This window comes from Salvelinus sp. IW2-2015, unplaced genomic scaffold, assembly GCF_002910315.2.
Source record: "Salvelinus sp. IW2-2015 unplaced genomic scaffold, ASM291031v2 Un_scaffold1810, whole genome shotgun sequence".
Taxonomy (NCBI): Eukaryota; Metazoa; Chordata; class Actinopteri; order Salmoniformes; family Salmonidae; genus Salvelinus; species Salvelinus sp. IW2-2015.
Window position 1 is genome coordinate 218,165 of NW_019943183.1, and position 27,999 is coordinate 246,163.

At 41.5% G+C, this 27,999-nt stretch overlaps 1 protein-coding gene across 1 annotated transcript; it reads right to left on the reverse strand.

The window, feature by feature from the left end:
- Window positions 1-3,249: 3,249 nt before the first annotated feature.
- LOC112072059 (receptor-type tyrosine-protein phosphatase U-like) lies at window positions 3,250-27,998 on the reverse strand. The gene is made up of 4 exons (XM_024139475.2): window positions 27,680-27,998; window positions 26,140-26,297; window positions 12,881-13,016; window positions 3,250-8,680 (listed from the first exon to the last, which is right to left on the reverse strand). The coding sequence occupies exons 1-4, from the start codon at window positions 27,755-27,757 to the stop codon at window positions 8,612-8,614; spliced, it is 441 nt and encodes a 146-aa protein (XP_023995243.1). The 5' UTR covers window positions 27,758-27,998; the 3' UTR covers window positions 3,250-8,611.
- Between the last annotated feature and the right edge of the window lies 1 nt (window position 27,999).

Genomic DNA, 27,999 nt, shown 5'->3' on the forward strand with positions numbered 1-27,999 from the left:
AAGTATCTATATCCACAGTAAAACGAGTCCTATATCGACATAACCTGAAAGCCCGCTCAGCAAGGAAGAAGCCACTGCTCCAAAACTGCCATAAAAAAGCCAGACTACGGTTTGCAAATGCACATGGGGAAAAAGATCGTACTTTTTGGAGAAATGTCCTCTGGTCTGATGAAACAAAAATAGAACTGTTTGGCCATAATGACCATTGTTTTTTTTGGAGGAAAAAGGGGGAGGCTTGCAAGCCGAATAACTCCATCCCAACCATGAAGCACGGGGGTGGCAACATCATGTTGTGGGGGTGCTTTGCTGCAGGAGGGACTGGTGCACTTCACAAAATAGATGGCATCATGAGGTTGGAAAATTATGTGGATATATTGAAGCAACATCTCAAGACATCAGTCAGGAAGTTGAAGCTTGGTCGCAAATGGGTCTTCCAAATGGATAATGACCCCAAGCATACTTCCAAAGTTGTGGCAAAATGGCTTAAGGAAAACAAGCCAAGGTATTGGAGTGGCCATCACAAAGCCCTGACCTCAATCCTATAGAAAGTTTGTGGGCAGAACTGAAAAAGCGTGTGCGAGCAAGGAGGCCTACAAACCTGACTCAGTTACACCAGCTCTGTCAGGAGGAATGGGCCAAAATTCACCCAACTTATTGTGGGAAGCTTGTTGAAGGCTACTCAAAACATTTGATCCAAGTTAAACAATTTAAAGTCAATGCTACCAAATACTAATTGAGTGCATGTAAACTTCTGACCCATTGGGAATGTGATGAAAGAAATAAAAGCTGAAATAAGTGATTCTCTACTATTATTCTGACATTTCACATTCTTAAAATAAAGTAGTGATCCTAACTGACCTAAAACAGGGAATTGTTACTAGGATTAAATGTCAGGAATTGTGAAAAATTTAGTTTAAATGTATTTGGCTAAGGTGTATGGAAACTTCCGACTTCAACTGTAACTGTACTAATGACAGGACAGTATCCTCTGTGAAAAATAACATGGCTGAATATATGGGCATTATCTCCCTCATTATGTTACCATTAAAGGTTTTCTTGTGAGGCCTTGTAAATCAAAACAAAAGAGAAATAATAAACGAGGCCAATAAATACAAAGTGGCTGCAGCGCCTGTGGTTCTTGGCCCTCAAATAAAAGAGGTAACACAAAGATATCCAGGAGCTCAGATAATCAGTCAGTCAGTTAGCCAAGTCTCCACAGGATTGGGAGGGAGATGGCGGAAGGTAAAGGGTAAGCGTGATAAAAAGAGGTCTGGGAGGTAGTCAGCCATGCATCCACTGAATCACGTTTTCAGCCCCTGGGTGCTGGACTGGAACAGCCTGAAGCTCTGCATACAGTGTATGCACAGTTACTTCCATTGAGCTGAGAACACACCAGGTAATATAAGGGATCCAGTCAAACGGACTGTAGCTGTAAACCAGTGAGGGAACAAGGCAGTCAGACAGTGGCCCACACCTCCATCCCCACATCGCTCTACTGAGCTAAGACCTGCTGCAGCCACCAGACCCTCCTGCTCTGTACACATCCAACAAGATCAATACCACAGAGAGGGTGGGACAAGATAACAGCTGGACGTGTGTGTGTGTGTGTACGTGTGTGTGCAACAGCATACATTGCTGAACCCAGGGGACAAACATTTTCCCCCATTGCTTCACATTGTGATTGCTGGTGTGGGACATTGTGCCCAGCAATCACACAACATGTGGATGTGATGGCCTGTGTATAGCTGTGTAATTCTCCTCCCTGGTGGCAACCCAGAATGCAAATACTCTTCTTTTTGTTTTCCCACTGAAGATTGGGCAAGGTCAACCTCCAAAGCAATCACTGTATCTCCCTTGGAGACTTTTGGTGTTTTATTAGCATTTTTAAAGTTGAGTCTTTCGGCGATAACAAAATGTTTCGCTGTTAAACTGACACCGTTGTGCACTTTGACGCACAGCATGCTGCAGTTGCTGAAATCTCCAGGAGTTTCACACCATCTTTCATCAACTAGCCGAGCGCCAGAGTTGTCTTTGGTAACAAATGGAACAGTGCATTTAGAGCAGCAGCTCTCCTTCTCCCTCCTCAACACAGCAGCTGCTGACTGTCAGAGCTTATCTGCATTTGCAGATCCACAACATGTGTAGGAGAGGAAGGAATAGAAGGGGAAGAGAATAAGCAGCAGTAAGCAACAAATATCAGCATACAAGGCTCATCCTACTGAGAACGCTTCATCTAATGCACAATTACATTGATTCCCGCCATTCCTTCATGTTGGTACAGCCCGTCCCGTCAGCTGATTATCATTATCATTGTCTCGAAAGACAATTCTCTTCCTCAATGGTGTGCAGCGAATTTTACTAGATGGAAAGCTGAAATGAGTATGACATCCTCACATTCAAAGCATACAAAATTGTTGAAATTTCACATACTATAAAAAATAAATAAATTGCATACCTAAAATGCCTCCTGTTTGGAACGCAAGTATGGTTATTCGGACATGGTCGAATGCCCATGGAGTTTAAAGTTAAGTGAACATAACATAAAATAACATCACATTCGATGAGTCTACGTGGCCATGAGTTGTCCCCGAATTCAACAAGGGAGCTGGGTCTTGTCCTCTAATTAATCTGGCTTGTCACTCTGCTTTAACACAGTATCAATTTGCAGGCCCACTGAATTATTCACCATAGCCCACGCTGAGGGAGGAAGTTTGCGGGTCCAGATACCTTACCAACCGTGAGGAGAGTACCAACAGAGGAGAGAGGAGAGGGGAAAAGAGAGAGGGAGAGTTGAGGACACTCAGAGTGAGAAGAATGATATGACAACAAGGAGACGGGGTGGGGAGGATACTTATTGGGAAAAATATGGGAAGAGTGAAAACATTTGAAAGGGAGAGAGAACGGATGTCATCTGATCCAGGGTCACTGATGCTAACAGACCACATCCGTATGGAGTAACCACAGTGGGTCAAGGCCCTACAGACAGACAGGAAGTCATTCTCCAGCTGTCAGCTCTCTCCACTCCTGCTGACAAGACCATAATAAAACCACAGATTATTTTCAGTGCTGTACATTTCAGAGAGGAGGACATGAGATCATAAGAACTCCAGACAGATGCTTTGCCATTGGAGCTGAGTGGACAGTACTAGAAATACAGCGCAGTGAATGACATCATCATTTGTCTTTACACGACTGGTTTCAATCAAACCATATGATGGGAAACATTTACCACAAAGATACAAGTAGCCCTTTGTCTCAATACATTTTTATTGTTGATGGTTGTTATTCTTCAGAACAAAAACCCGCTCACACCCCCCAAATATATTTCCGTTATTTTGCCTCCCTCTCTCTCTTTTTACATACACACCCTGCCCCACAAATACATGGTCAGAAACACAGTAGTCTTGTTCCAATATCATACAGAAACACGCAAGAAGGAACTAATGGGGGCGGCCCACTCAAGCAATTACTGTCATTGCGAAAGGATCATGAGAGCTTTGAAAAAGTAAATTGCGTTCAGTTCCCACTGACAGCTATGTGGAAATACACAATAAGTTCAGCTTTATAGCGTGATTTAAGTTTAAAGGTAATGTTCCTGCTTTAGTGGAGACTGCATAACACAGTAAATGCTGCATAGGTCGGCACAATCAGGAATTACCTTTACATTTCTATGGCAGAATCTGTAATACTTCAGCTTTACAGATTGAATAGAGCGCCAAGTAACGAAAATTTGAATGTCAATGAGAATGTCTTTGAAGTGGAAGAAAAAGGCAAACTGATTTGAAGAAGCAGAACATTTGGATTCACACATGCGTTGATGATGGTCAGAGGCGTGCTTTTTAGATGGAAGGGCTTTGGAATGGCACTCAGAGAAAAACGTCCAAGATCGGTGCCAAAATGTGGCAAATAATCCGATGGTATTAAACTCAGATGCCCCGTTTATACCCGTTTATACTTACTTTAAAATAGGTCCTTTGTCCTTGTCTACATTCTGATTGTACCCACACTTCCAGAAATGTGTCTACGCATGGTATTACAATTTTCAAGTACAGTGAAATGCATTTCTTGCAAGCTCTAACCCCAACAATGCAGAAATCAAATAACATGTGTCTGTTATCCATCCACTGAGTCTGCATTGTGACCAGATTTCCASGTCCCTTCCTTTATACAAATTATTTCACAGCTATTCTTTCAAAATAATATTTATTTATTGTAAGACATATTTATGTAATCAGTCAATAGTGCCACCTGTCAAAGATTTTAGAGGGAGGAATAATTATGATTTTAAATGGTTTCTCTGTTACAGATAGATCGTGTCTGACTACCTCCTGAGGATGATGTGATTCACAATGTGTCTTTTGATCGTCTACACCTGTCAAAAAATGTGGGCACAATCAGAATGTAGACAAGATCAGGACAAAAGATGCAAGTTATAACCAGGTATAGACAGGGCTAGAATGATGGTCATGTACTGCTTTGTGGTCACTTACTGTACATCTTTACTCTGGGCAAACAGATAGTAATTAGTCACAGAACATACAATAAATATACATCTATATGTACACGTATACTCTCAAACCTCAAATAAGTGTCCAGGCACTAACTTTTGGAGTCCAGGGATTCCAAAGACGAGCAATGTTGCCTTTTGCACATGAAGTGCCCAACACAACCCAGGAAGTGCTGCACTAGCAAGCCTCACCATTTTCCTCTTCCAGTTTTGCATTAAAAAGATGCACATCTGTCAGATTTTTAAGACCCTGTTTGGGTCTGGAATACTCTCTCTTTCTCCACTTCCTCCATCCTGGTGCTTTGACCAGACCGTGGATTTAAGAACCAGCAGGGACTGGGTCTGTCTTAGCTGTCGTGGTTGGGGTGAATGCCACTCATTGTAAGGTCCCAGTCCCAAGGAGAGGGCTTTTTTAGGAGGAGGAACTCCTTCTGGTCAATAAGAGTGACATTTGCACCACCATTAYAGCACAGTAAGACACTGAGATCATCTTCAGAAAAAGCAAAATAAAGAGAACTGCTTATGTTCTCACTTGGTGGGTATTAGTAGAGATATTGGTTTACTGACCCTTGATTTAGCCACAAAAGGTTTTATTTAAAATCCCAAAGGGGATTTGCTTCATATTAGTGTTCTATGGGTTATGGACACTTTTCATTTAATTTGAGATCGGGGTCTCAGCACAGATCATATAATAGTCTATACAGTCCAACATGCATACTGTATGCGAGCTGGGTATTTTCATACAGACAGGGTCTAATGGGTTAGTTACACCAGTCTGTATTGTGGAACAAGGTCATGGTTGGGTAAAACCAGGTTTTCCACTCCCCCTGTTTGTTTGGTGTGAACATCAATGGAGTCCCCAGCACAGTAAAACACACAGTAAAACGCACACGGTGCACAAAAAGTAAGAGCAGATTTATGTAACTTGGGGCCAATTTATATTGAAATGTATTTTTTATTTTATTTTTTCCCCAATTTCATGGTATCCAATTGGTAGTAGTTACAGTCTTGTCTCATCGCTGCAACTCCCGTACGGATTTCGGGAGAGGCGAAGGTCGAGAGCCATGCGTCCTMCGAAACACAACCCAACCAAGCCGCACTGCTTCTTGACACAATTCCCATCCAACCCGGAAGCCAGGCGCACCAATGTGTCGGAGGAAACACCGTAGACCTGGCAACCTGGTCAGCGTGCACTGTGCCCGGCCCGCCACAGGAGTCGCTAGTGCGCGATGAGACAAGGATATCCCTGCTGGCCAAACCCTCCCTAACCCGGACGACGCTGGGCCAATTGTGCGCCGCCCCATGGGCCTCCCGGCCGGCTGCGACAGAGCCTGCGATGCAGTGCCTTAGACGCCACCCAGGAGGCCCATATTGAAATGTATTTGAGTATCTCTTCAATTGTATTCCTTTTAGGGATTCCTATCTGGGAGTCAAACCACATCAAATGATAGAGAACACAGATGTCCTACAAGGACTGCTCATATGGACAAGTGGTCACAGATAAAGTGGCAGTTTTAACTCTTTACATGTCTTATACATCTTTCTCTACTGACTCAGCCTCTTAAATCATTCTGTACCACTGCACTTCTTTCAAGACTACCCCATAAGAGGGTCATCATATTGCACAAATCCACATTTAGAACAGTGGTTTTACAAATACAGTGCATTCGGAAAGTATTTAGACCCCTTGACGTTTTCCACATTTTGTTACATTACAGCCTTATTCTAAAGGAGATTAAATAGTTTTTCCCCCCTCATCAATCTACACACAATATTCCATAATGACAAAGCAAAAACAGGTTTTTAGAAATGTTTGTAAATGTATTACAAATAAAACACTGAAATATCACATTTACATAAGTATTCAGACCCTTTACTCAGTACTTTGTTGAAGCACATTTCGCAGCGATTACAGCCTTGAGTCTCCTTGTGTATGAAGCTACAAGCTAGGCACACCTGTATTTGGGGAGTTTCTCCCATTCTTCTCTGCAGAGCCTCTCACGCTCCGTCAGGTTAGATGGAGAGCGTCGCAGCAGAGCTATTTTCAGGTCTCTCCAGAGATGTTCAATCGGGTTCAAGTCCGGGCTCTGGCTGGGCCACTCAAGTACATTCAGAGACTTGTTGGGCCTGGCTGGGCCACTCCTGCGCTGTCTTGGCTGTGTGGTTACGGTCGTTATCCTTTTGGAAGGTAAACCTTCACCCCAGTTTGAGGTCCTGAACGCTCTGGAGCAGGTTTTCATCAAGAATCTCTGTACTTTGCTCCGTTCATCTTTCCCTCTATCCTGACTAGTCCCTGCCACTGAAAAGCATCCCCACAGCATGATGCTGCCACCACCATGCTTCATTCACCGTAGGGATGGTGCCAGGTTACCCCCAGACGTTACGGTTAGCATTCAGGCCAAATAGTTAAATATTGGTTTCATCAGATGAGAGAATCTTGTTTCTCATGGTGTGAGAGTCTTCAGGTACCTTTTGGCAAACTCCAAGCGGGCTTTCAYGTGCCTTTTACTGAGGAGTGGCTTCCGTCTGGCCACTCTACCATAGAGGCCTGATTGGTGGAGTGCTGCAGAAATGGTTGTCCTTCTGGAAGGTTCTCCCATCTCCCCGGAGGAACTCTGGGGCTCTGTCAGAGTGACCATCGGGTTCTTGGTCACCTCCCTGACCAAGGCCTTTCTCCCCCGTTGGCGCAGTTTCGCCGAGCGGCAGGCCCTAGGAAAATTCCTGATTGTTCCAAACTTCTTACATTTAAGAATGATGGAGGCTACTGTGTTCTTGGGGAACTTCAATGCTGCAGACATTTTTTGGTACCCTTCCCCGGATCTGTTTCTCGACACAATCCTGTCTCAGAGCTCTACGGACAATTCCTTTGACCTCACAACTTAGTTTTTGCTCTGACATGCACTGTCAATTGTGGAAACTTATATAGGCAGGTGTGTGCCTTTCCAAATCATGTCCAATCAATTGAATTTACCACAGGTGGACTCCAATGAAGTTGTAGAAACATCCCAAATATGATCAATGGAAACAGGATGCACCTGAATTAAATTTTGGGTCTGAATACTTATGTAAATAAGGTATTTCCGGTGTTTTTTTATACATTTGCAAAAAAAAATACCTGTTTTTGCTTTGTCATTATGGGGTATTGTGTGTAGATTGATGAGGAACAAAAGTATGTCATCCATTTTAGAATAAGGGTGTATCAGAATAAAGTGTGGAAAAGGTCAAGGGGTCTGAATAATTTCCAAATGCACTGTACATGTATCAACATGAAGGAGTAGAACAAAGTGAAGACAGGATTCAAGTCAGTCTGTGGGATTGACGTGATTAAATTAAGTGACAGGTTAGGCATCCCGTTTGATTGGCATTGGATCAGTCTTATGACATACCAGGTTGGCCCATCACAAAAAGTGGCAAACACATAAAATTGTACTTCATCCTCCTATGTCTCGATGACTCTCATCTATTTATCATAGCACTGCCAAATTGGAAAATGTATTACGCAAAGCACTGTTTTTCATGTAGCCCATTGAAATCATTCCATTGAGTTGTACTATATCTTCCCCAGTGTTAGTGGACGGTAAAGCAGTTTGTGGTAGAGATATCTTGTATTCACCACAGTAGACTGCATTTGCTGTGGCTCTTGGAGAGACCGGAACACTTCCATGTAGAGTCAAATTCTGTTTTTAGCTCCAGACTCTCATCAACAAGACAAAAAACTGCCCGGGCCATCCATGTTTGAAGAAAAATTATGAAAGGCAGGGTAACCTCTCCACAGGTACTCTCTCATGTTTCTCCATCGTTGACGCCACAGAAACATTTAGCACAAAAGAGCTCCAGTCCAGAGGCAAATACCAAAAACGCACAAAAACGAAGCTGAAAGTATCATAAATGAAAACAAATATCGTCAACAATAAAATGGAGGAAACCACAGCTGTACATTAAAGGGTTAAAAGTGAGGAGCATTTCCCCCTTTTTTATATTCTTGTCCTTCACAACACCTTAGGCCCATTAATCCAAACAATAAAGTAAATGTTGAGGGGGTCACAGGGTATGTAACCCAGTCAGCAGTCACAGCCCACGAGATGCACCAGCTATAGAACATTGCTATCTCATGCTATCTTCTATGCAGTCCAAGTACTCCAGGATAAGGTCGTAGCAGAATCGGTATTGGTCCTGCAGAATACACACGTACATGCATTAGTTACATACATCAACAATGGTAGTGATATGTAGGGTTAGGATCAAATCCATTTAAACTCAGGAACTGAAAAATTTAAAAAGCTTCAATAAAAGATAACTTTTTAAGTCTTGAATTGAAATTCAATGTCATCTTAGGCCCGATCCCTACTTCGGAATGTAGGCCTTTCCTACACATGCCTTTCCCACACACCTCTCAGTATTTAGTATTCAGACGTACCTTTTTCGGTATTCTAAATAAATGTAATTCAATTGCTGAAAACCCTCCCACTGGCTGAACCAACAGATTTTCTCGTCGAAATTTCATTCAATAGGGTTTTTAGTACATTTATCTTAAGTCATCCCGTTAAATATGGTGCTCCTTTAATACTTTACAAAAAATATATATAAACGCAACATGCAACAATTTCAATGGTTTTACTGAGTTACAGCTCATATAAGGAAATCAGTAAATTTAAATAAATTCCTGGGACCCTAATCTATGGATTTCACATGACTGGGCAGGGGCGCAGCCATGGATGGGCATAGGCCCACCCACTTGGGAGCCAGGTTACACATGGTCTGAGATTGTGAGGCCGGTTGGACGTACTGCCAAATTCTCTAAAACGACGTTGGATGCGGCTAATGGTACAGAAATTAACATTAAATTATCTTGTAACAGCTCTGGTTGACATTCCTGCAATCAGCATGCCAATTGCTTGCTCCCTCAAAACTTGAAACATCTGTGTCATTATGTTGTGTGACTAAACACCACATTTTCGAGTGGCCCTTTATTGTCCCCAGCACAAGATGCATCTGTGTAATGATCATGCTGTTTAATCAGATTCTTGATATGCCACACCTGTCAGGTGGATGGATTATCTTGGCAAAGGAGAAATGCTCACTAACAGGAATGTAAACAAATTTGTGCACAACATTTGAGAGAAATATGGAATTTATGCATATGGAACATACACTTTACATGTTGTGTTTATATTTTTGTTCAGTATAGTTAGAATTTTGTCGACAGACTAGAATACATTACTTGCACATCCATCTTCTGCACATCTATCACTCCAGTGTTTAATTGCTGTATCGTAATTACCTCGCCACTATGGCCTATTTTATTGTATTACCTCCCTTATCTTACCTCATTTGCAAAACCTGTATATAGACTTTTTCTACTTGTATTATTGACTGTACAGTCTTGGCCAAAAGTTTTGAGAATGACACAAATATAAATGTTCAAAGTCTACTGCCTCAGTTTGTATGATGGCAATTTGCATATACTCCAGAATGTTATGAAGAGTGATCAGATGAATTGCAATTAATTGCAAAGTCCCTCTTTGCCATGCAAATGAACTGAATCCCCAAAAAACATTTCCACTGCATTTCAGCCCTGCCACAAAAGGACCAGCTGACATCATGTCAGTGATTCTCTCGTTAACACAGGTGTGAGTGTTGGCGAGGACAAGGCTGGAGATCATCTTCATGCTGATTGAGTTCGAATAACAGACTGGAAGCTTCAAAAGGAGGGTGGTGCTTGAATCATTTTCTTCCTCTGTCAACCATGGTTACCTGCAAAGAAACATGTGCTGTCATCATTGCTTTGCACAAAAAGGCTTCACAGGCAAGGATATTGCTGCCAGTAAGATTGCATCTAAATCAACCATTTATCGGATCATCAAGAACTTCAAGGAGAGCGGTTCAATTGTTGTGAAGAAGCTTCAGGCGCCAAGAAAGTCCAGCAAGCCCAGAACCGTCTCCTAAAGTTGATTCAGCTGCGGGATCGAGGCACCACCAGTACAAGCTTGCTCAGGAATGGCAGCAGGCAGGTGTGAGTGCATCTGCACGCACAGTGAGGCGAAGACTTTTGGAGGATGGCCTGGTGTCAAGAAGGGCAGCAAAGAAGCCACTTCTCTCCAGGAAAAACTTCAGGGACAGACTGATATTCTGCAAAAGTACAGGGATTGGACTGCTGAGGACTGGGGTAAAGTCATTTTCTCGGATTAATCCCCTTTCCGATTATTTGGGCATCCGGAAAAAAGCTTGTCCGAGAAGACAAGGTGAGGGCTACCATCAGTCCTGTGTCATGCCAACAGTAAAGCATCCTGAGACCATTCATGTGTGGGGTTGCTTCTCAGCCAAGGGAGTGGGCTCACTCACAATTTTGCCTAAGAACACAGCCATGAATAAAGAATATGGTACCAACCACATCCTCCGAGAGCAACTTCTCCCAACCATCCAGGAACAGTTTGGTGACGAACAATGCCTTTTCCAGCATGTTGGAGCACCTTGCCATAAGGCAAAAGTGATAACTAAGTGGCTCGGGGAACAAAACATCGATATTTTGGGTCCATGGCCAGGAAACTCCCCAGACCTTAATCCCATTGAGAACTTGTGGTCAATCCTCAAGAGACGGGTGGACAAACAAAATCCCACAAATTCTGACAAACTCCAAGCATTGATTATGCAAGAATGGGCTGCCATCAGTCAGGATGTGGCCCAGAAGTTAATTGACAGCATGCCAGGGCAGATTGCAGCGGTCTTGAAAAAGAAGGGTCAACACTGCAAATATTGACTCTTTGCATCAACTTTATGTAATTGTCAATAAAAGCCTTTGACACTTATGAAATGTTTGTAATTATACGTCAGTATTCCATAGTAACATCTGACAAAAATATCTAAAGACACTGAAGCAGCAAACTTTGTGGAAATTAATATTTGTGTCATTCTCAAAACTTTTGGCCACGACTGTATGTTTGTTTCTTCCATATGTAACTCTGTGTTGTTGTATGTGTCGAACTGCTTTGCTTTATCTTGGTCAGGTCGCAGTTGTAAATGAGAACTTGTTCTCAACTAGCCTCCCTGGTTAAATAAAGGTTAAATATTTATTTAATTTTTTTTTAAACATTGAAAGAACGGGTTCAGAATATGAGGGATCAATGAAAGAATGCCTTCTAAATACATGCATATTCGTCTCCATTTCAGCATCAACTGGTAGATTAAAAAAATACTCTGATCKTGTAGATTATTTAGGTTTCGGAAAGTATTTATGAATCATAAAACCAGGTTTGGAGAGCCTTTACACAGGAAAGAAAGAAAACAGTGGTTTGATTCATGCTGAAAATTGCCACATTCAGTTCTTCAACCCATGGTAATGTTGGAAGATTAGTGTAGATATAATTAAAATAGGGAGAATATCGTTGTCTATTGCTGCATTAACCATGGAACTGTGTGATGACACAGTCAAGTATTGCGCCATGCGCTCTAATTCATAATGATTAAATTAGCCTACATGTCTTATTTTATATTATCAACTGTTAGTAATGATCCTCAGCAACAACTGAACGGCCATGAAGCGTTTACAGAGGAAGTAAATGAAAGTAAACAAAACAATGTAATTAAACTGAATAATAAGATAGTTTCTTTCAGTTGATATTGCCTAACAGTAAATCAAATCAAAATCAAATAACATTTTATTGTTCACTGAATATGTGTGGTTTTAGGTCTACTGACAGTCGATACTGATATTTAACATGATAGAAATAGGAGACAGAGAAAGTCGGGGTAGCCAATCATTATGACATTCGAGAGTGCCCTGCAAGTTAAAAGGCCATACGTACAATTTAAATTCTGCATAATGGCACAGCATTTCATAAACTTTACTCTGGGAAAGTTGATATGTTGACATGCTTCAGTTTGCTGTCATATGACTGGTTTCACATTTGTCTGCAATCATAAGGTAAAATAGATCTAAAATAAGTGTAATTTATATTTACAATCACCTTATCCAAACGGATTACTTATTTACCTAGCTCTTATCAATAGATCTTATCAAATTGTAAATTACACTGCATGGAGAATGGTGTTATTTCCATGGGGAAAACATTTAATAGATTATTTTTCCACTTGGAACTGGTTGGTTCGCTAGACCTTATTCATGGTTTCCTCAATCATGGTTTTCTCGCGTGTAAATGTGGTGGAAATACTAGGGAATTAAGTCAAAGTCATAATACGAATAGTGGGTGAATAGCATGCTATTTTCATGCTAAAATTCAAGGTCGGAATATGCATAGAGAGAAAAGCGCATAAAAAGGCAATTATGTTCCATTTATGTGCGCTTAACCCGGGACGGAATTCCTCGCTAAAATACTCCAAAGCTAAATTGCAGCCGGCCAGCTCCACTCCACCTACCAGTGACTCCACCATGTTGGGTTTGGAGTTGCGGAGCGTCTTGATGGAGTAGAAGATGTCCACCATGTTCTGGTACTGGATCATCTCCAGCAGGATGGTGCTGGCACAGAATGTCCCACTGCGCCCACCGCCATTCCTATAAGACAGGGAGGAGTTGTTAGAGAAGGAGGAGTTGAAACACAACCTTCAGTGTGAAGATGCTAGGATTTTAGTATTTAGTAGGATCCCCAATTAGCTGCTGCCGAGGCAGGAAACAACACAACAGATAAAATGCATAATATACACAAATATACATAGCAGCAATACATTTATATTACAATTTATCCATTCAGCAGACGCTCCCATCCAGAGTGGCCCACAGCTAGTGCATTCATCCTGACTAGTCTCCCAGTCCCTGCAGCTAAAAAACATCCCCACAGCATGATGTTGCCACAACCATGCTTCACTGTAGTGATGGTTTCCTCCTCAGGTTTCCTCCAGACGTGACACTTGGCATTTAAGCTAAAGAGTTCAATCTTAGTTTCATCAGACCAGAGAATCTTGTTTCTCATGGTCTGAGAGTCCGATGAAAACGTGCTCCAGAATGCTCAGGACCTCAGAGTGAGGCGAAGGTTCACCTTCCAATGGGACAATGACCCTAAGCACACAGCCAAGACAACGTAGGAGTGGCTTCGGAGACAAGTCTCTGAATGTACTTGAGTGGCCCAGCCAGAGCCCGGACTTGAACCCGATCAAACATCTCTGGAGAGACCTGAAAATAGCTGTGCAGCAGCACTCCCCACCCAACCTGACAGAGCTTGAGAGGATCTGCAGAGAAGAATGGGAGAAACTTCCCAAATATAGGTAGGCCAGACTTGTAGCGTCATACCCAAGAAGACTCTATGCTGTAATTGCTGCCAAAGGTGCTTCAACAAAGTACTGAGGAAACTGTCTGAATAGTTATGTAAATGTGATATTTCAGTTGAAATTTTTTATTAAATTAGCAACAATTTCTAAAAACATGTTTTTGCTTTGTCATTATGGAGTATTGTGTAGATTGATGAGGGAATAAAAAAAAACATTTTTTTTTAGAATAAGGTAACAAAACGTAACAAAATGTGGAAAAGTCAATGGGTCTGAATACTTTCCAAAGGCACTGTATACTGTTGAGTCGTCAACATACATGGACACACAGGCTTTATTCAAGGTCAATGTAAGGTCATTAATAAACACAGAAAACAACAATGGTCCAAGCCAACTGCCCTGTTGTACACCCCACTCAAACGAATTTGCATTAGAGGGGCTTCCAATAAAGAAAACCCTCTGTGTTCTATTGGACAGGTAACTGTCCATCCATGATAAATCAGAGGATGTTAACTTCTTCTCAATAGGGGGCGCTGTTTTCACTTTGGGAAAAAATTGTGCCCAAATTAAATGGCCTCGTACTCTGTTATAGATCATACAATATGCATATTATTATTACTGTTGGATAGAAAACACTCTGAAGTTTCTAAAACTGTTTGAATTATATCTGTGAGTAAAACAGAACTCATTTGGCAGCATACTTCCAAACAGGAAGTGAAAATTCTGAAAATGGGGCTCTGTGTCAGGGCCTGCCTATTCAACTGGCTTATATTTATGGATCTGTACGCACTTCATACGCCTTCCACTAGATGTCAACAGGCAGTAGAATGTTGAATGGGGTGTCTAGCTGTTAGATCTAAGACCGAATGAGAAGCTTTTGGAGTGACAGGTCCGTTCTTGTCAGTATTCAAATGCGCACCAGGAACCTAACATTGTCTTCTGAAATGCGTTACGTATACACGATGAAATGCTCCGGCTCTGATTTTATTGGATACATATGAGAAAAACATCCTAAAGTAGGATTTTCAACCGAGTTTGACCAGTTTAAATCGACGTTTATTGGGAATTTGGGAATTTTCGTTCAGTACGCAAAGATTTCTTGAACATGTGCCCTCCACATGGCTAGCCAAAGTTACTAATTCCGAAAGAATGGACATTCTAAAACAAAAACAACGATTTATCTTGAACTAGGACTCCTTGCACAACATTCTGGAAGATCATCAAAAGTAAGAGAATATTTATGATATTTCGTATTTTGTGGAATATGTTGGCTCCAACAAGGCGGAGAATAGGTGAGCGCTGTCCACAATATTGCATGCTGTATGTTGTACTGAAGTCATTTTTTTAAAAAAATCTAACACAGCGGTTGCATTAAGAACCAGTGTATCTTTCATTTGCTGCACAACATGTATTTTTTAGTAAATATGATGAGTTTTTTGGTTAGATTACGTGATGTTACAACATGATGTATCCTGTTTGGGATAGAGGCGCTGTTTTCACTTTGGGAAAAAATCGTGCCCATTTAAACGGCCTCGTACTCTATTCTTGCTCGTACCAATATGCATATTATACTAATTGGATAGAAAACACTCTCACGTTTCTAAAACCGTTTGAATTATATCTGTGAGTAAAACAGAACTCATTTTGCAGCAAACTTCCTGTCAGAAAGTGAAAAATCTGAAATCGAGGCTCTGTTCCAGGGCCTCCCTATTCATTTGCTTGAAATCTATGGATATACATGCACTTCATACGCCTTCCACTAGATGTCAATAGGYAGTGAGAGGTGGAATGGGGTGTCTAGCTTTATCTGAGGTCAAAAGAGAGCTCTTGGAATGACATGACCCCAATTTCCTTTGTTCAGCAACTCTGGATTGCCTTCTGAAAAGCGTTCGTTATAGACGGCTAATATCTCCGGCTTTGATTTTATTTGATAAATGTGATAATATCATCGTAAAGTATGTTTTTTCAATATAGTTTTATCAGATTATTGAACGTTTATCGGGAGTTTTGGCGTGTTCCGTTCTCTGCGTTTGGTGACGATGGACAGCTTTGCGCCACTTGGCTAGCTTTGGTTGCTAATTCGACAGACGAAGAGGACATTCTAAATCTAAACAACGATTATTCTGGACAAAGGACCCCTTGTACAAGATTCTGATGGAAGCTCAGCAAAAGTAGGACCCATTTATGATGTTATTTCGTATTTCTGTCAAATGTTTATTATTATTTTCTGCCCTGATTTTGGGCGCTGTCTCGCTATAACGTAAGCTGGATGTCGTACTAAAGTTATTTTTAGAATTCTAACACGGCGATTGCATTAAGAACTAGTGTATCTATCATTTGCTGTACAACATGTATTTTTTAGTAAAGTTTATGATGAGTTATTTGGTCAGAATMGGTGAGTGTCAGAAATATATCCGGAGATTCTGGAAAAAATTGCTACGTTTTCACAATGTATAACCACGGATTTCAGCTCTAAATATGCACATTTTCGAAYAAAACATAAGTGTATTGTATAACCTGATGTTATAGGACTGTCATCTGATGAAGCTCAAGGTTAGTGAAAAACTATATATCTTTTGCTGTTTTTTTGCGATCGCTAACTTTTGCTGCTGATAAATGGGTTGTGTTTTTGGCTATTGTGGTAAGCTAATATAATTCTATATTGTGTTTTCGCTGTAAAACACTTAAAAAATCTGAAATATTGGCTGGATTCACAAGATGTTTGTCTTTCATTTGCTGTACACYATGTATTTTTCATAAATGTTTTATGATGAGTATTTATGTATTTCACGTTGCTCTCTGTAATTATTCTGGCTGTTTTGGTGCTATTTGTGATGGTGGCTGCAATGTAAAACTATGATTTATACCTCAAATATGCACATTTTCGAACAACACATAAATGTATTGTATAACATGATGTTATAAGACTGTCATCTGATGAAGTTGTTCAAGGTTAGTGATTCATTTTATCTCTATTTGTGGGTTTTGTGAAAGCTACCTTTGCGGTGGAAACATGGTGAAAACATGGCGTTGTGTGTTTGGCTATTGTGGTGAGCTAATATAAATATATTTTGTGTTTTCGCTGTAAAACATTTTAAAAATTGGAAATGATGGCTGGATTCACAAGATGTTTATCTTTCATTTGCTGTATTGGACTTGTGATTTCATGAAATGATATTATATGATATCCCTGTCGCGTTAGGCTAGGCTATGCTAGTCAGCTTTTTTGATGAGGAGGATCCCAGATCCGGGAGGGTGACTCGTTAGAGGTTAATCCATAACACCTACGTTCTTTCAACAATATGTTATGAACAGTGATATCAAAGCCTGCACGGAAGTATAACAAAACAGCTCCCACAATCACATTATTATAATTTTCTTTCAGTCAATCAGTCATTTGTGTCAGTGTAGGTAGGAGGCATGTTGTGTGTCCTCCCCTATAAGCATAGTCTGTAAAAAAATATCTGTAAAATAACATTGTATTCGGTCGAACACGATTTCTTCCAAAAGCTCGCTAAGCACTGTTAACAAGCTGATTGGTCTGCTGTTTGAACCATTAAAGGGTGCTTTGCTATTTTTGGGCAGTGGAATGACCTTCGCCTCCATCCAGGCCTGAGGGCACACTGTCTTCTAGGCTTAGATTGAAGATGTGGCAAATAGGAGTCGCAATGTATTCCGTTACCAACGTCTGTAATTTACCATCCAGGTTGTCGGTTCCAGGTGGTTTATCCTTATTTATAGATAGCAATAATTTTTTCTGCTCACTTTGCCGAATTCAAAGCTACAGTGCTTGTGTTTCATTATTTGGTCCATTATGTATGAATATGAAGTCAGCATTTGTTGTTTGCATGTCATGCCAAAGTTAGCTAATCTAGTAAAAAAAAAAATCTTTAAAAGAGGTTGGCAATATCAAAGGGTTTTTGTTATTTAATTTTTTTTTGCACCAAAAAAACCAACCATACATATACAGTATATACATTTTTAACGGGGTGCAGGTGTGGTTGGAAGCACAAGGGCTTATATGAAAACCACACTACAAAAAAACTATATACAGTACATATTGTAAGTTCTAAAATATGTGTGCATGTGAGAGTTAGGTTATTTGGAGGAGATTACTGAGTAGTTTGGTTCATCAGGCTGACCCCCAGTCTCCGCTTGAAGTTATTGAGGGATGATGATGTTTCAACAATGTGAAGATAAGAATTCCAGAGTATGGTACCTCTGTATCTGATAGAGAATTGACTATGTGAGGTGCGGCATTGGGGAGGGTGAATGTTATTGTGTTTTGTGTTGTATAGGTGAATTTCAGAATGAACCTGGACGAATCCATTGAAGGGTTTAGGTACACTGTGGGAGGTATGAGTATTTGTAGATGAAAGTGCATGATTGGCATACATTATTGTCGTAAAATAAATATATTGAGTTTCAGATGGAGAGCAGATGGAGCTAGGTAATTAGAGTTGGCTAGTCTTTTTGTATGATGAGTACTTTGTTTAGGTAGGAGGCATACGTACAGTACTGGCCCAGGCAATATTACAGTAAATGAGATATGGTTAAGTTAAGCTATTGTATAGAGTTAGGAAGCAAGCCTGATGAACCAAACCACTAATCTTCCATCACTTTGCTGCAAAAAAATTGAATATGATCTTTCCAGGATAACTTTTCATCAATTAATACTCTGAAAATGACTTGTTCCATTTCATTCCCACCAATTGAGATGATGGATATTTTTTCTGTATAATATTTCTTATTCATACTAGTGAATTCAATAAAGTAGGATTTTTTTTACATTTAAAGATAATTTGTTCAGAAGATTTTGCCATGACTGAGTTGGCTTTATTAATTAGTGAATAAAAATTATTGTGATAAAATCAAATTAGCATCATCAGCAAAGAAAATGGGAAGTAACTGTAAGGAACTCTTAAACAGATCATCAACCCTTTTGTCGGTAGAATCAATAAAGAACTCAGCGTTATTTTCCAGATCCAGCAGATCTATTAGATCTTTATAGAACTATTTTCATTGATCAATTAGTTCATGGAGTGTAGTGCTTGAGACGTATTCCTCTTCCACATTGAGTTTTGCAGAGTTTTTTTAGTATTAGCCATGCTACAAGCTTGTTGTGAGCTAAAATGAGTTCGCAAACACAACCCACACATCCCGAAAACAAGTGCTGCCAGTGAAATGGCAAACACACAAGCAACACACAGGCACCAGTACGATAAACAGAGAGAAAGCGGACAACTTGCTCACTGTATGGATCCTGGCTGCACTTTAATAAATGAGCGGAAGATGACCAACGTGGATACAAGCAGTATGCGGTGCATTAACTTCTTGCAACTATAGGGGGTTGCTTGTTCCGCATTAGCATATTTGGGTCTCCAAATTAAACTGCCTCGTGCTAAATTCTTGATCGTACAATATGGATATTATTGTTATTATTGGATAGAAAACACCTTCTAGTTTCTATAGAAGTGGAATTTTGTCTCTGAGTGGTACAGAACAATTTCACAGCACTTTTCATGACAGGGTTCAGATTTCAGAAATTTTTACCCCTGATCTGGGGTCTGTTTTTAAGGCGAACAGTGAATGCTATGAAGAAACCGACACTGCCTACGTCTTCCTCTGGGTGTCTGTACGTCATCACGTTTTGAATGAAATCTATTGCACATCCCAGCCATTATAAAACCACAAAATGTTTAGGGACCGCCCTTTCTCGTCGTGCGCCTGAAGCGTGAAGGCCATCGGACTTGCCTCGTTCCAAATCGTTGTCTAACCAGCAATATTTCTCCGGTCGTTTTCAGTCGTTATAGTTGTAAAAACATCATAAGTAGTTAATTTGAACCGTTTTATAGCAATTTATATCCGTTAGTGCGATTTGAGGAATTTCTTTGTTGTGCACTCTGAAAGTTTGGACACGTTTTGGGGTCCCGTTCGATCGTTAGTGGATATTTCGAAGGACAGAGGACATCTATCGACCAAAAGACGTTTATAACATAGAAAGGATACATTGCCAAGAATCTGATGGAAGAACAGCTCAAAGTAAGCATATTTAATATGATAAATCGTGTTTCTGTCGAAATATTTTAAACGCATATTTCGCCATTTTGTTTGGGTATAGCTCACTGGCCAACCCTGTATTGAAAAGTAAGGATAATTTAAAAAATTGAAATCAGCGGTTGCATTAAGAACTAATTTGTCTTTCGATTGCTGTCAACCCTGTATTTTTTAGTCAAGTATATGATTAGCTTTCAATTAAACTAGATCACTCTGATAGATGACGTCAGACATATTGAGGCTTGATTTCCTAGTATTTTTATTGTGTAACCACGGTTTTGTATGGCTAAATATGCACCTTTTCGAACAAACGTATATGTATATTGTAAAATGATGTTACAGGAGTGTCATCGAAGAATTCTGAGAAGGTTAGTGAAAAAATTAATATATTTTGGCGGTGATTACGTTATTAGCGCTCTTTGGCTGGAATCGATGCTCTGGTAACGTTTGCACATGTGGTATGCTAACTTATCGATTTATTTGTTTTCGCTGAAAAACGCTTAGAAAATCTGAAATATGGTCTGAAATCACAAGAACTGGGTCTTTCCATTGCTATGCTTTGTCTATTTTTATGAAATGTTTTATGATGAGTAAATTGGTCATACACGTTGCTCTATCTAGTAATTCAGTCGATTTGTGATGGTCGGTGCAATTGTAAACTGTGATTTCTACCTGAAATATGCACTTTTTTCTACAAAAAACTATCCTATACCATGAATATGTTATCAGACTGTCATCTGAAGAGGTTTTTTCTTGGTTAGTGGATATCAATATCTTAGTTGGAGCCGAATTGGTGATAGCACCCTGAAGGAGAAGAAACTGATGGAGTTAGAATAGTGGTGTATTTGCTAACGTGTTTAGCTAATAGATTTACATATTTTGTCTTCCCTGTAAAACATTTTAAAACTGAAATGTGGCTTTATTCACAAGATCTGTATCTGTCATCTGGTGTCTTGGACTTGTGATTTAATGATATTTAGATGCTACTATCTACTTGTGAAGCTATGCTAGCTATGCTAATCAGTGTGTGGGGGGATGGGGGGTGCTCCCGGACCCGGGGTAGAGGCTCGTTAGAGGTTAACTTCTCTAGGATGGGGCAGCATTTTCACATTTGGATGAAAAGCGTGCCCAGAGTAAACTCAGTCCCAGATGCTAATATATGCACATTATTATTAGTATTGGATAGAAAACACTCTGAAGTTTCTTAAACTGTTTGAATCATGTCTGTGACTATAACAGAACTTATTTGGCAGGCAGAAACCCGAGGACAAACCAATCAGATTTAATTTTTTTGAGGTCACTCTCTTTTCAATGGTTTTCATTGGGAATCCAGATTTTTAAGGGAACTTCCTGCAGTTCCTATCACTTCCACTGGATGTCAACAGTCTTTAGAAATTGGTTGAGGTTTGTCCTTTGAGAAATGAAGAAGTAGCCATGTTCAGAATGAGGCTCCAGTGAAGTGTACTGTTTGTTAGAGGCGCGTGACCAGAAAGCATGCTCCACATTGTTTTCCTCCGGTATTGAACACAGATCCTCCCGTCTTCAATTTTATTGATTATTTACGTTAAAAAATACCTAAAGTTGTTTTACAAAAGTAGTTTGAAATGTTTGGACAAAGCTTACAGGTAACTTTAAAGATATTTTGTAGTCACGTTGTGCAAGTTGGAACCGGTGTTTTTCTGGATCAAACGCGCCAAATAAATGGACATTTTGGATATATAGCGACGGAATTAATCGAACAAAAGGACCATTTGTGATGTTTATGGGACATATTGGAGTGCCAACAGAAGAAGCTCGTCAAAGGTAAGGCATGAATTATATCTTTATTTCTGTGTTTTGTGTCGCGCCGGGAGGGTTGAAATATGATGGTCTGTGATTGTTAGCTGGGGTGCTATCCTCAGATAATAGCATTGTTTGCTTTCGCCGTAAAGCATTTTTGAAATCTGACACGTTGGCTGGATTCACAAAAAGTGTAGCTTTAATTTGGTATATTCAATGTGTGATTTCATGAAAGTTAAATTTTTATAGTAATTTATTTGAATTTGGCGCTCTGCATTTTCACTGGATGTTGGCCAGGTGGGACGCTACCGACCGTCCCACATATCCCAGAGAGGTAGCCAAAACACTGGTCAAAGATGCTTGGAGAAGACCGTGGTAGGAGCATTCACTTACCCACTGAACGAGCTGTGTGAACGAGCAGCGTGAACAACGTCAGAGTCCTTCCGGGTGCCAACCTGGTTGATACTATTATGAATGAGCCATTAGCCTCAATGAAGGACGGAGCTGAGTTAGCTTAGAGTTAGCTTAGTTTAGAAGCCTATAATTTCATTTAAGGTACTCCAGAACTTTTACTATCATTCTTCATATCATTTATCTTTGTTCCATAGTATAGTTTCTTCTTCTTTTTGTTAAGTTTAGCTATCTGAGTTCTCATATACTGCATGTTTTCCAATCCGCTATGTTGCCAGACTTATTTCTAAGATTTAAAAAAAGCTTTACAGCGAAAGCACACCATGGATTAATCTGAGTACAGCGCTCAGAGACCAAAACAAGCCATACAGATACCCGCCATGTTGTGGAGTCAACAGAAGTCCAAAATAGCATTATAAATATCCACTTACCTTTGATGATCTTCATCGGAATGCACTCCCAGGAATCCCAGTTCCACAATACATGTTTGTTTTGTTCGATAAAGTCCATCATTTATGTCCAAATACCTCCTTTTTGTTCGCGCGTTTAGTTCACAAATCCACAAGGCACGAGCACTAGGTCCACACGAAAAGTCAAAAAAGTTATATTACAGTTCGTAGAAACATGTCAAACGATGTATAAAATCTATCTTAAATCTTCAAAAATCTTCAATAATGTTTCAACCGGACAATTCCTTTGTCTTTAGAAATGAAAAGGAACAGAGCTCGCTCTCACGGCCGTGAGCCTGAATTAGCTCATGGCATTCTGCCAGACCGCTTAGTCAAACAGCTCTTATTCTCTCCCCCTCACAGTAGAAGCCTGAAACAAGGTTCTAAAGACTGTTGACATCTAGTGGAAGCCTTAGGAAGTGCAATCGGACCAAATTTACACTGTATATTGGATAGGCAAAGACTTGAAAACCTAAAAACCTAAGATTTCCCACTTCCTGGTTGGAGTTTTTCTAAGGTTTTTGCCTGCCATATTAGTTCTGTTATACTCACAGACATCATTCAAACAGTTTTAGAAACTTCAGAGTGTTTTCTATCCAAATCTACTAATAATATGCATATGTTAGCTTCTGGGCCTGAGTAGCAGGCAGTTTACTCTAGGCACGCTTTTCATCCGAAAGTAAAAATTGCGCTCCCAGCCATAAGAAGTTAATGTAGTCTATTTGTAGTGCTTTTCTGGGATTCTTGATTGTTTTTATTGCTTTACTGGGAGGCTTATCAGAGGTAGACATGACAGTGATATTTACATTTGAGCTGATAGCGCAGGGTGAAGTGCTAACAGTGGGCTTCTTACTATTGCAAAAGATCTCAGTGCTAACAGTATAACTCAGGTTCATAGGCACATGCTTACCGCTGAGAATATCTGTTGTTTTGACAGAGACATTTAGTTGAAAATATATTAGGTTACTTACAATATGAATGCCAACACCACTGGGAAAATGTACATTGCAGCAGCACCACAACAGCTCAGCAACAAATGGTAGGGATTATCTGAGTAGGGTTTGGGTCACTGATAAGTCATTGTCTCAACGCGGCTTTGAAATAGGAAGACAGGGTCCAGTAAGCATGTTGTGTGTGGCATTTTGTGCTGCTAGACGGTCTGGGATATCATCATAAGCTAAAGGAACATTAATAAACAACGGAGGCGAGGCCACATCCTCATTCCTGAAATGCACCCTGGGAAGGCTGACACCAAGTCGCCGCGGCAGCCAATATGGGCAATATTAAGGTGATCAATCGGCGTCAGCAGTTTGGAAGCCTGGAATTTATTGTTGTGAGAGCCGGCACATTCTGTATTAAGCCATAATTGATTTCATCGATATAATCTCTTTCCCGGTTGTCGTGGGTATTGCTGTGTGACAGCACTGTGTGATGTCTTTTTGGACTGTGGTGGCGGAGGTGCACGTGTTGTCATTCAGCGATGTGCATAAGGCTCCATAGCTCTATATTCAGTCAGGTCCTGAACTGAGTTCTTATGAGAGGAGGAGAGTACAGTGCAATGCAGCCAAAAAGCCATGTGGTGCCATGCTTTCTGCTCAAACCACCTCTTACACTGATTCATGTTGTTCTGTAGTTCTTGATTGAGGAGGGGCATTCCTGATGGCTGGTACCTGATTGGCTTTGAGCCTTATGAACTGGTGTTTATCAGAGGTAACGCCTACTTCATTGTCTGTGATTGGGTGCTAGCTATGTTGACTGCTGGTGTTTGATTAGGTAAAGGCAAGGCTGACCTCCAGTCTGGGAGTACTGCTGTTTATGTGTGTATGTTTGTGTATGTCTGTCCCTGTGTGTCAAATCAAAACAAACTTTATTTGTCACATGCTCTGAATACTACAAGTGTATACCTTACTGTGAAATGCTTACTTACAAGCACTTAACCAACAGTGCAGTTCAAGAAGAGCTAAGAAAATATTTACCAAAATAAACTAAAGCAAATAAAATGTATTAAAATAAAAAGTAACACAATAACATAACAATAACGAGGCTAAATACAAGGGGTACCGGTACCGTGTCAGTGTGCGGGGGAACAGGTTAGTGAAGGTAATTTGTACATGTAGATAGGGGTGAAGTGACTATGCATAGATAAGTAACAGCGAGTAGCAGCAGTGTACAAAACAAATGGAGGGGGGTGGTCAATGTAATAGGCCGGTTGCCATTCGAATAATTGTTCATCAGTTTTATGGCTTGGGGGTAGAAGCTGTTAAGGAGCCTTTTGGTCCTAGACTAGGTGCTCCGGTACTGCTTGCCGTGCGTTAGCAGAGAAAACAGTCTATGACTTGGGTGACTGGAGTCTCTGACAATTTTATGGGCTTTCCTCTGACACCGCCTATTATATAGATCCTGGGTGGCAGGAAGCTTGCCCCCAGTGATGTACTGGGCCGTACGCACTACCCTCTGTAGCGCCTTATGTTCAGATACCGAGCAGTTGCCATACCAGGTGGTGATGCAACCGGTTAGGATGCTCTCAATGGTGCAGCTATAAAACTTTTTGAGGATCTAGGGACCCATGCCAAATCTCCTGAGTCTCCTGAGGGGGAAAAGGTGTTGTTGTGCCCTCTTCACAACTATCTTGGTGTGTTTGGACCATGATAGTTTGTTGGTGATGTGGACACCAAGGAACTTGAAACTCTCAACCCGCTCCACTACAGTCCCGTTGATGTTAATGGGGGCCTGTTCAGTCCGCCTTTTCCTGTAGTCCACGATCAGCTCCTTTGTCTTGCTCACATTGAGGGAGAGATTGTTGTCCTGTCACCACACTGCCAGTTCTCTGACCTCCTTCCTATAGGCCATATCGTCGTTGTCGGTGATCAGGCCTACCACTGTTATGTCGTCAGCAAACTTAATGATAGTGTTGGAGTCGTGTTTGGCCACGCAGTCGTGGGTGAACAGGGAGTACAGGAGGGGCCAAAGTACACACCCCTGAGGGCCCCCAGTGTTGAGGATCAGCGTGGCAGACGTGTTGTTGCCTACCCTTACCACCTGGGGGCAGCCCGTCAGGAGTTGCAGAGGGAGGTGTTTAGTCCCAGGGTTCTTAGCTTAGTGATGAGGTTCATGAGTGCTATGGTGTTGAACGCTGAGCTGTAGTCAATGAACAGCAATCTCACATAGGTGTTCCTTTTGTACAGGTTGGAAAGGGCATTGTGGAGTACAATAGAGATTGCATCATCTTTGGATCTGTTGGGGCGGTATGCGAATTGGCGTGGGTCTAGGTCATCCGGGAGGATGCTGTTGATGTGAGCCATGACCAGCCTTTCAAAGCACTGAGTGCTACGGGCGGTAATCATTTAGGCAGGTTACCTTCGCTTCTTTGGGCACATAGACTATGGTGGTCTGCTTGAAACATGTAGGTATTACAGACTCAGTCAGGGAGAAGTTGAAAATGTCAGTGAAGACACTTGCCAGTTGGTTCGCTCATGCTTTGAGTACACGTCCTGGTAATCCATCTGGCCCCGCGGCTTTGTGGATGTTGACCTGTTTAAAGGCCTTGCTCACATCGGCTATGGGGAGAGTGATCACACAGTTGTATGCTTCAGTGTTGCTTGCCTCGAAGCGAGCACTGAAGCATACACGAGAGCACCAGTGTGTGTGTGTTTGTGTGTCAGTGATTGCGTTCGTGCATGTGAGCACTCATGTGTGTGTCAGATTGTCAGGAATACTCACAGGCAGTGGACAACAGTGCGGCCATCTCCACACTCCCTCTGCCACTTGTGCACGCGAGCCAGTAGGCTGAGGAAGGCCTTCTTGGAATCGGGCACGTCGCGGTAGGCTGACCAGCGCAGAAACTGGAACTGACACACTACTAGCTGGCCCTCCTGGAGCTAAGGATAGAAAGAAAACATGAAGCTCATGAGACCTAAATGTGAGTGTGTGTATGCGTGTGTGTGTGTGTGCATGAGTTCCTGCCTGCGTGTGCGCGTTCATGTGTGTCCATAAGTGTGTGTGAGATTCATAGCTCTGCTGGTGAGACTGGGACCTGAGGTGTGAAAGAGAGATGTCCATGTGTGCTCAGAGCTATAGCCCAAACCAGCACCTGCATTAATATCACTCTGCTGCTGCAGGGGCACACGTGACAGCTGTAACAGCCTCCAGCCCTACAAGTAAGGAGCTAGGGATGCACTGTAAGTCATGCAGATTGGACTAACACAAACAAATAGGATGCAAGGAGAAGTTACAATCATGGAAGTGGGATTTTCTATGGACCTATTTCACACACACAAACAATTGCACACACCCTCGTTTCACACAGACAAACACACCATTTCCCGACACTATGCTATCTGTGGGAGGGATTCTTCCAGGTTGTGTGAGGTGCTGTTTGACAGTGCAGTGTGGAGGAGAGAGGTAGAGAGAGGTAGTGTAGGTGAGGAGGGATGACAGGAGGGGTAGATTGGGGAAAGGAGAATGCCACTCTATGAGGGTGGTTATGGACACCTCCTGTCACACCCTGCCAGCAGGGACAGGCCTCGCATGGAGGGGTCAGTCTGGTTGACAGTGATGCAACACACCTATTCATTTACACACCCACACACAGTACAGCAATGTACACAAACTTAGATCTTTCTACCGTTCTGACAGACAGACGGAGATAATTAAGACACACACACGAAGGCACGTAGGCATACACACAAGCACGAACATGCACACGCACACCAAACAAAGTCTCTATTATTCTTCACAGAGGTAGGGAGGGAATATTGATAGGCATCTTCCTTTTCTTCCTGCCGGCATACTAAGGGGGACTTTGACAACACCAGTACTCCCTGTATCTTCAGTTGGGATTGACATGAAGCCTGTTTCATGAGTTCTGCCTGATTCTCTACGTCAGGTACTTGATTTAAATTTGTGACATGCTTTATGAACCAATAAAAAGGGAGAGAAAATTTGCATTTGAGTCTATTACAATACACACATTGTGGATGTGACATGCATTATGGTCAAAGTCCCCCTTAGTATCCCGGCAGGAAGAAGATGCCCATAAATGTAATGACAAGCAGGAAATTGAAAAAGGGAGACGGTTGTTTTATAGGGTTGACCGCATCTACTGTGTGTGTGTGTGTGTGTGTGTGTGTGTGTGTGTGTGGCTGTGTGTGTGTGTGTGTGGTGTGTGTGTGTGTGTGTGTGTGTGTGTGTGTGTGTGTGTGTGTGTGTGTGTGTGTGTGTGTGTGTGTGTGTATGTGTATACATGCTCTTAGTGACTCACCCTTGTCACATTTTTGACACAGAACAGACGAGTGATGACGTCGTCGTCAGCTGACGTGGACAGGAACTCAACCTTCATTGGCCCATACTGCTGTAGACCAGGCTCTGGCCAGTACTGGACACAGGGCTAGAGAGAGAGAGGAGGGGAAAGAGAGAGACAGAGAGGGACAGGGAGGTAGGGTAGAGTGAAAAAAGGAGGAGGAGGAGAAAATAGCTAATTTGGCATCTTTGGGACCTATAGATCACTGTCAAGAGTCGAATCAATTCACCCCCAAAACCACCCTGTGACGACTCCAAATGTGTTCCAACGGCATGTGATTG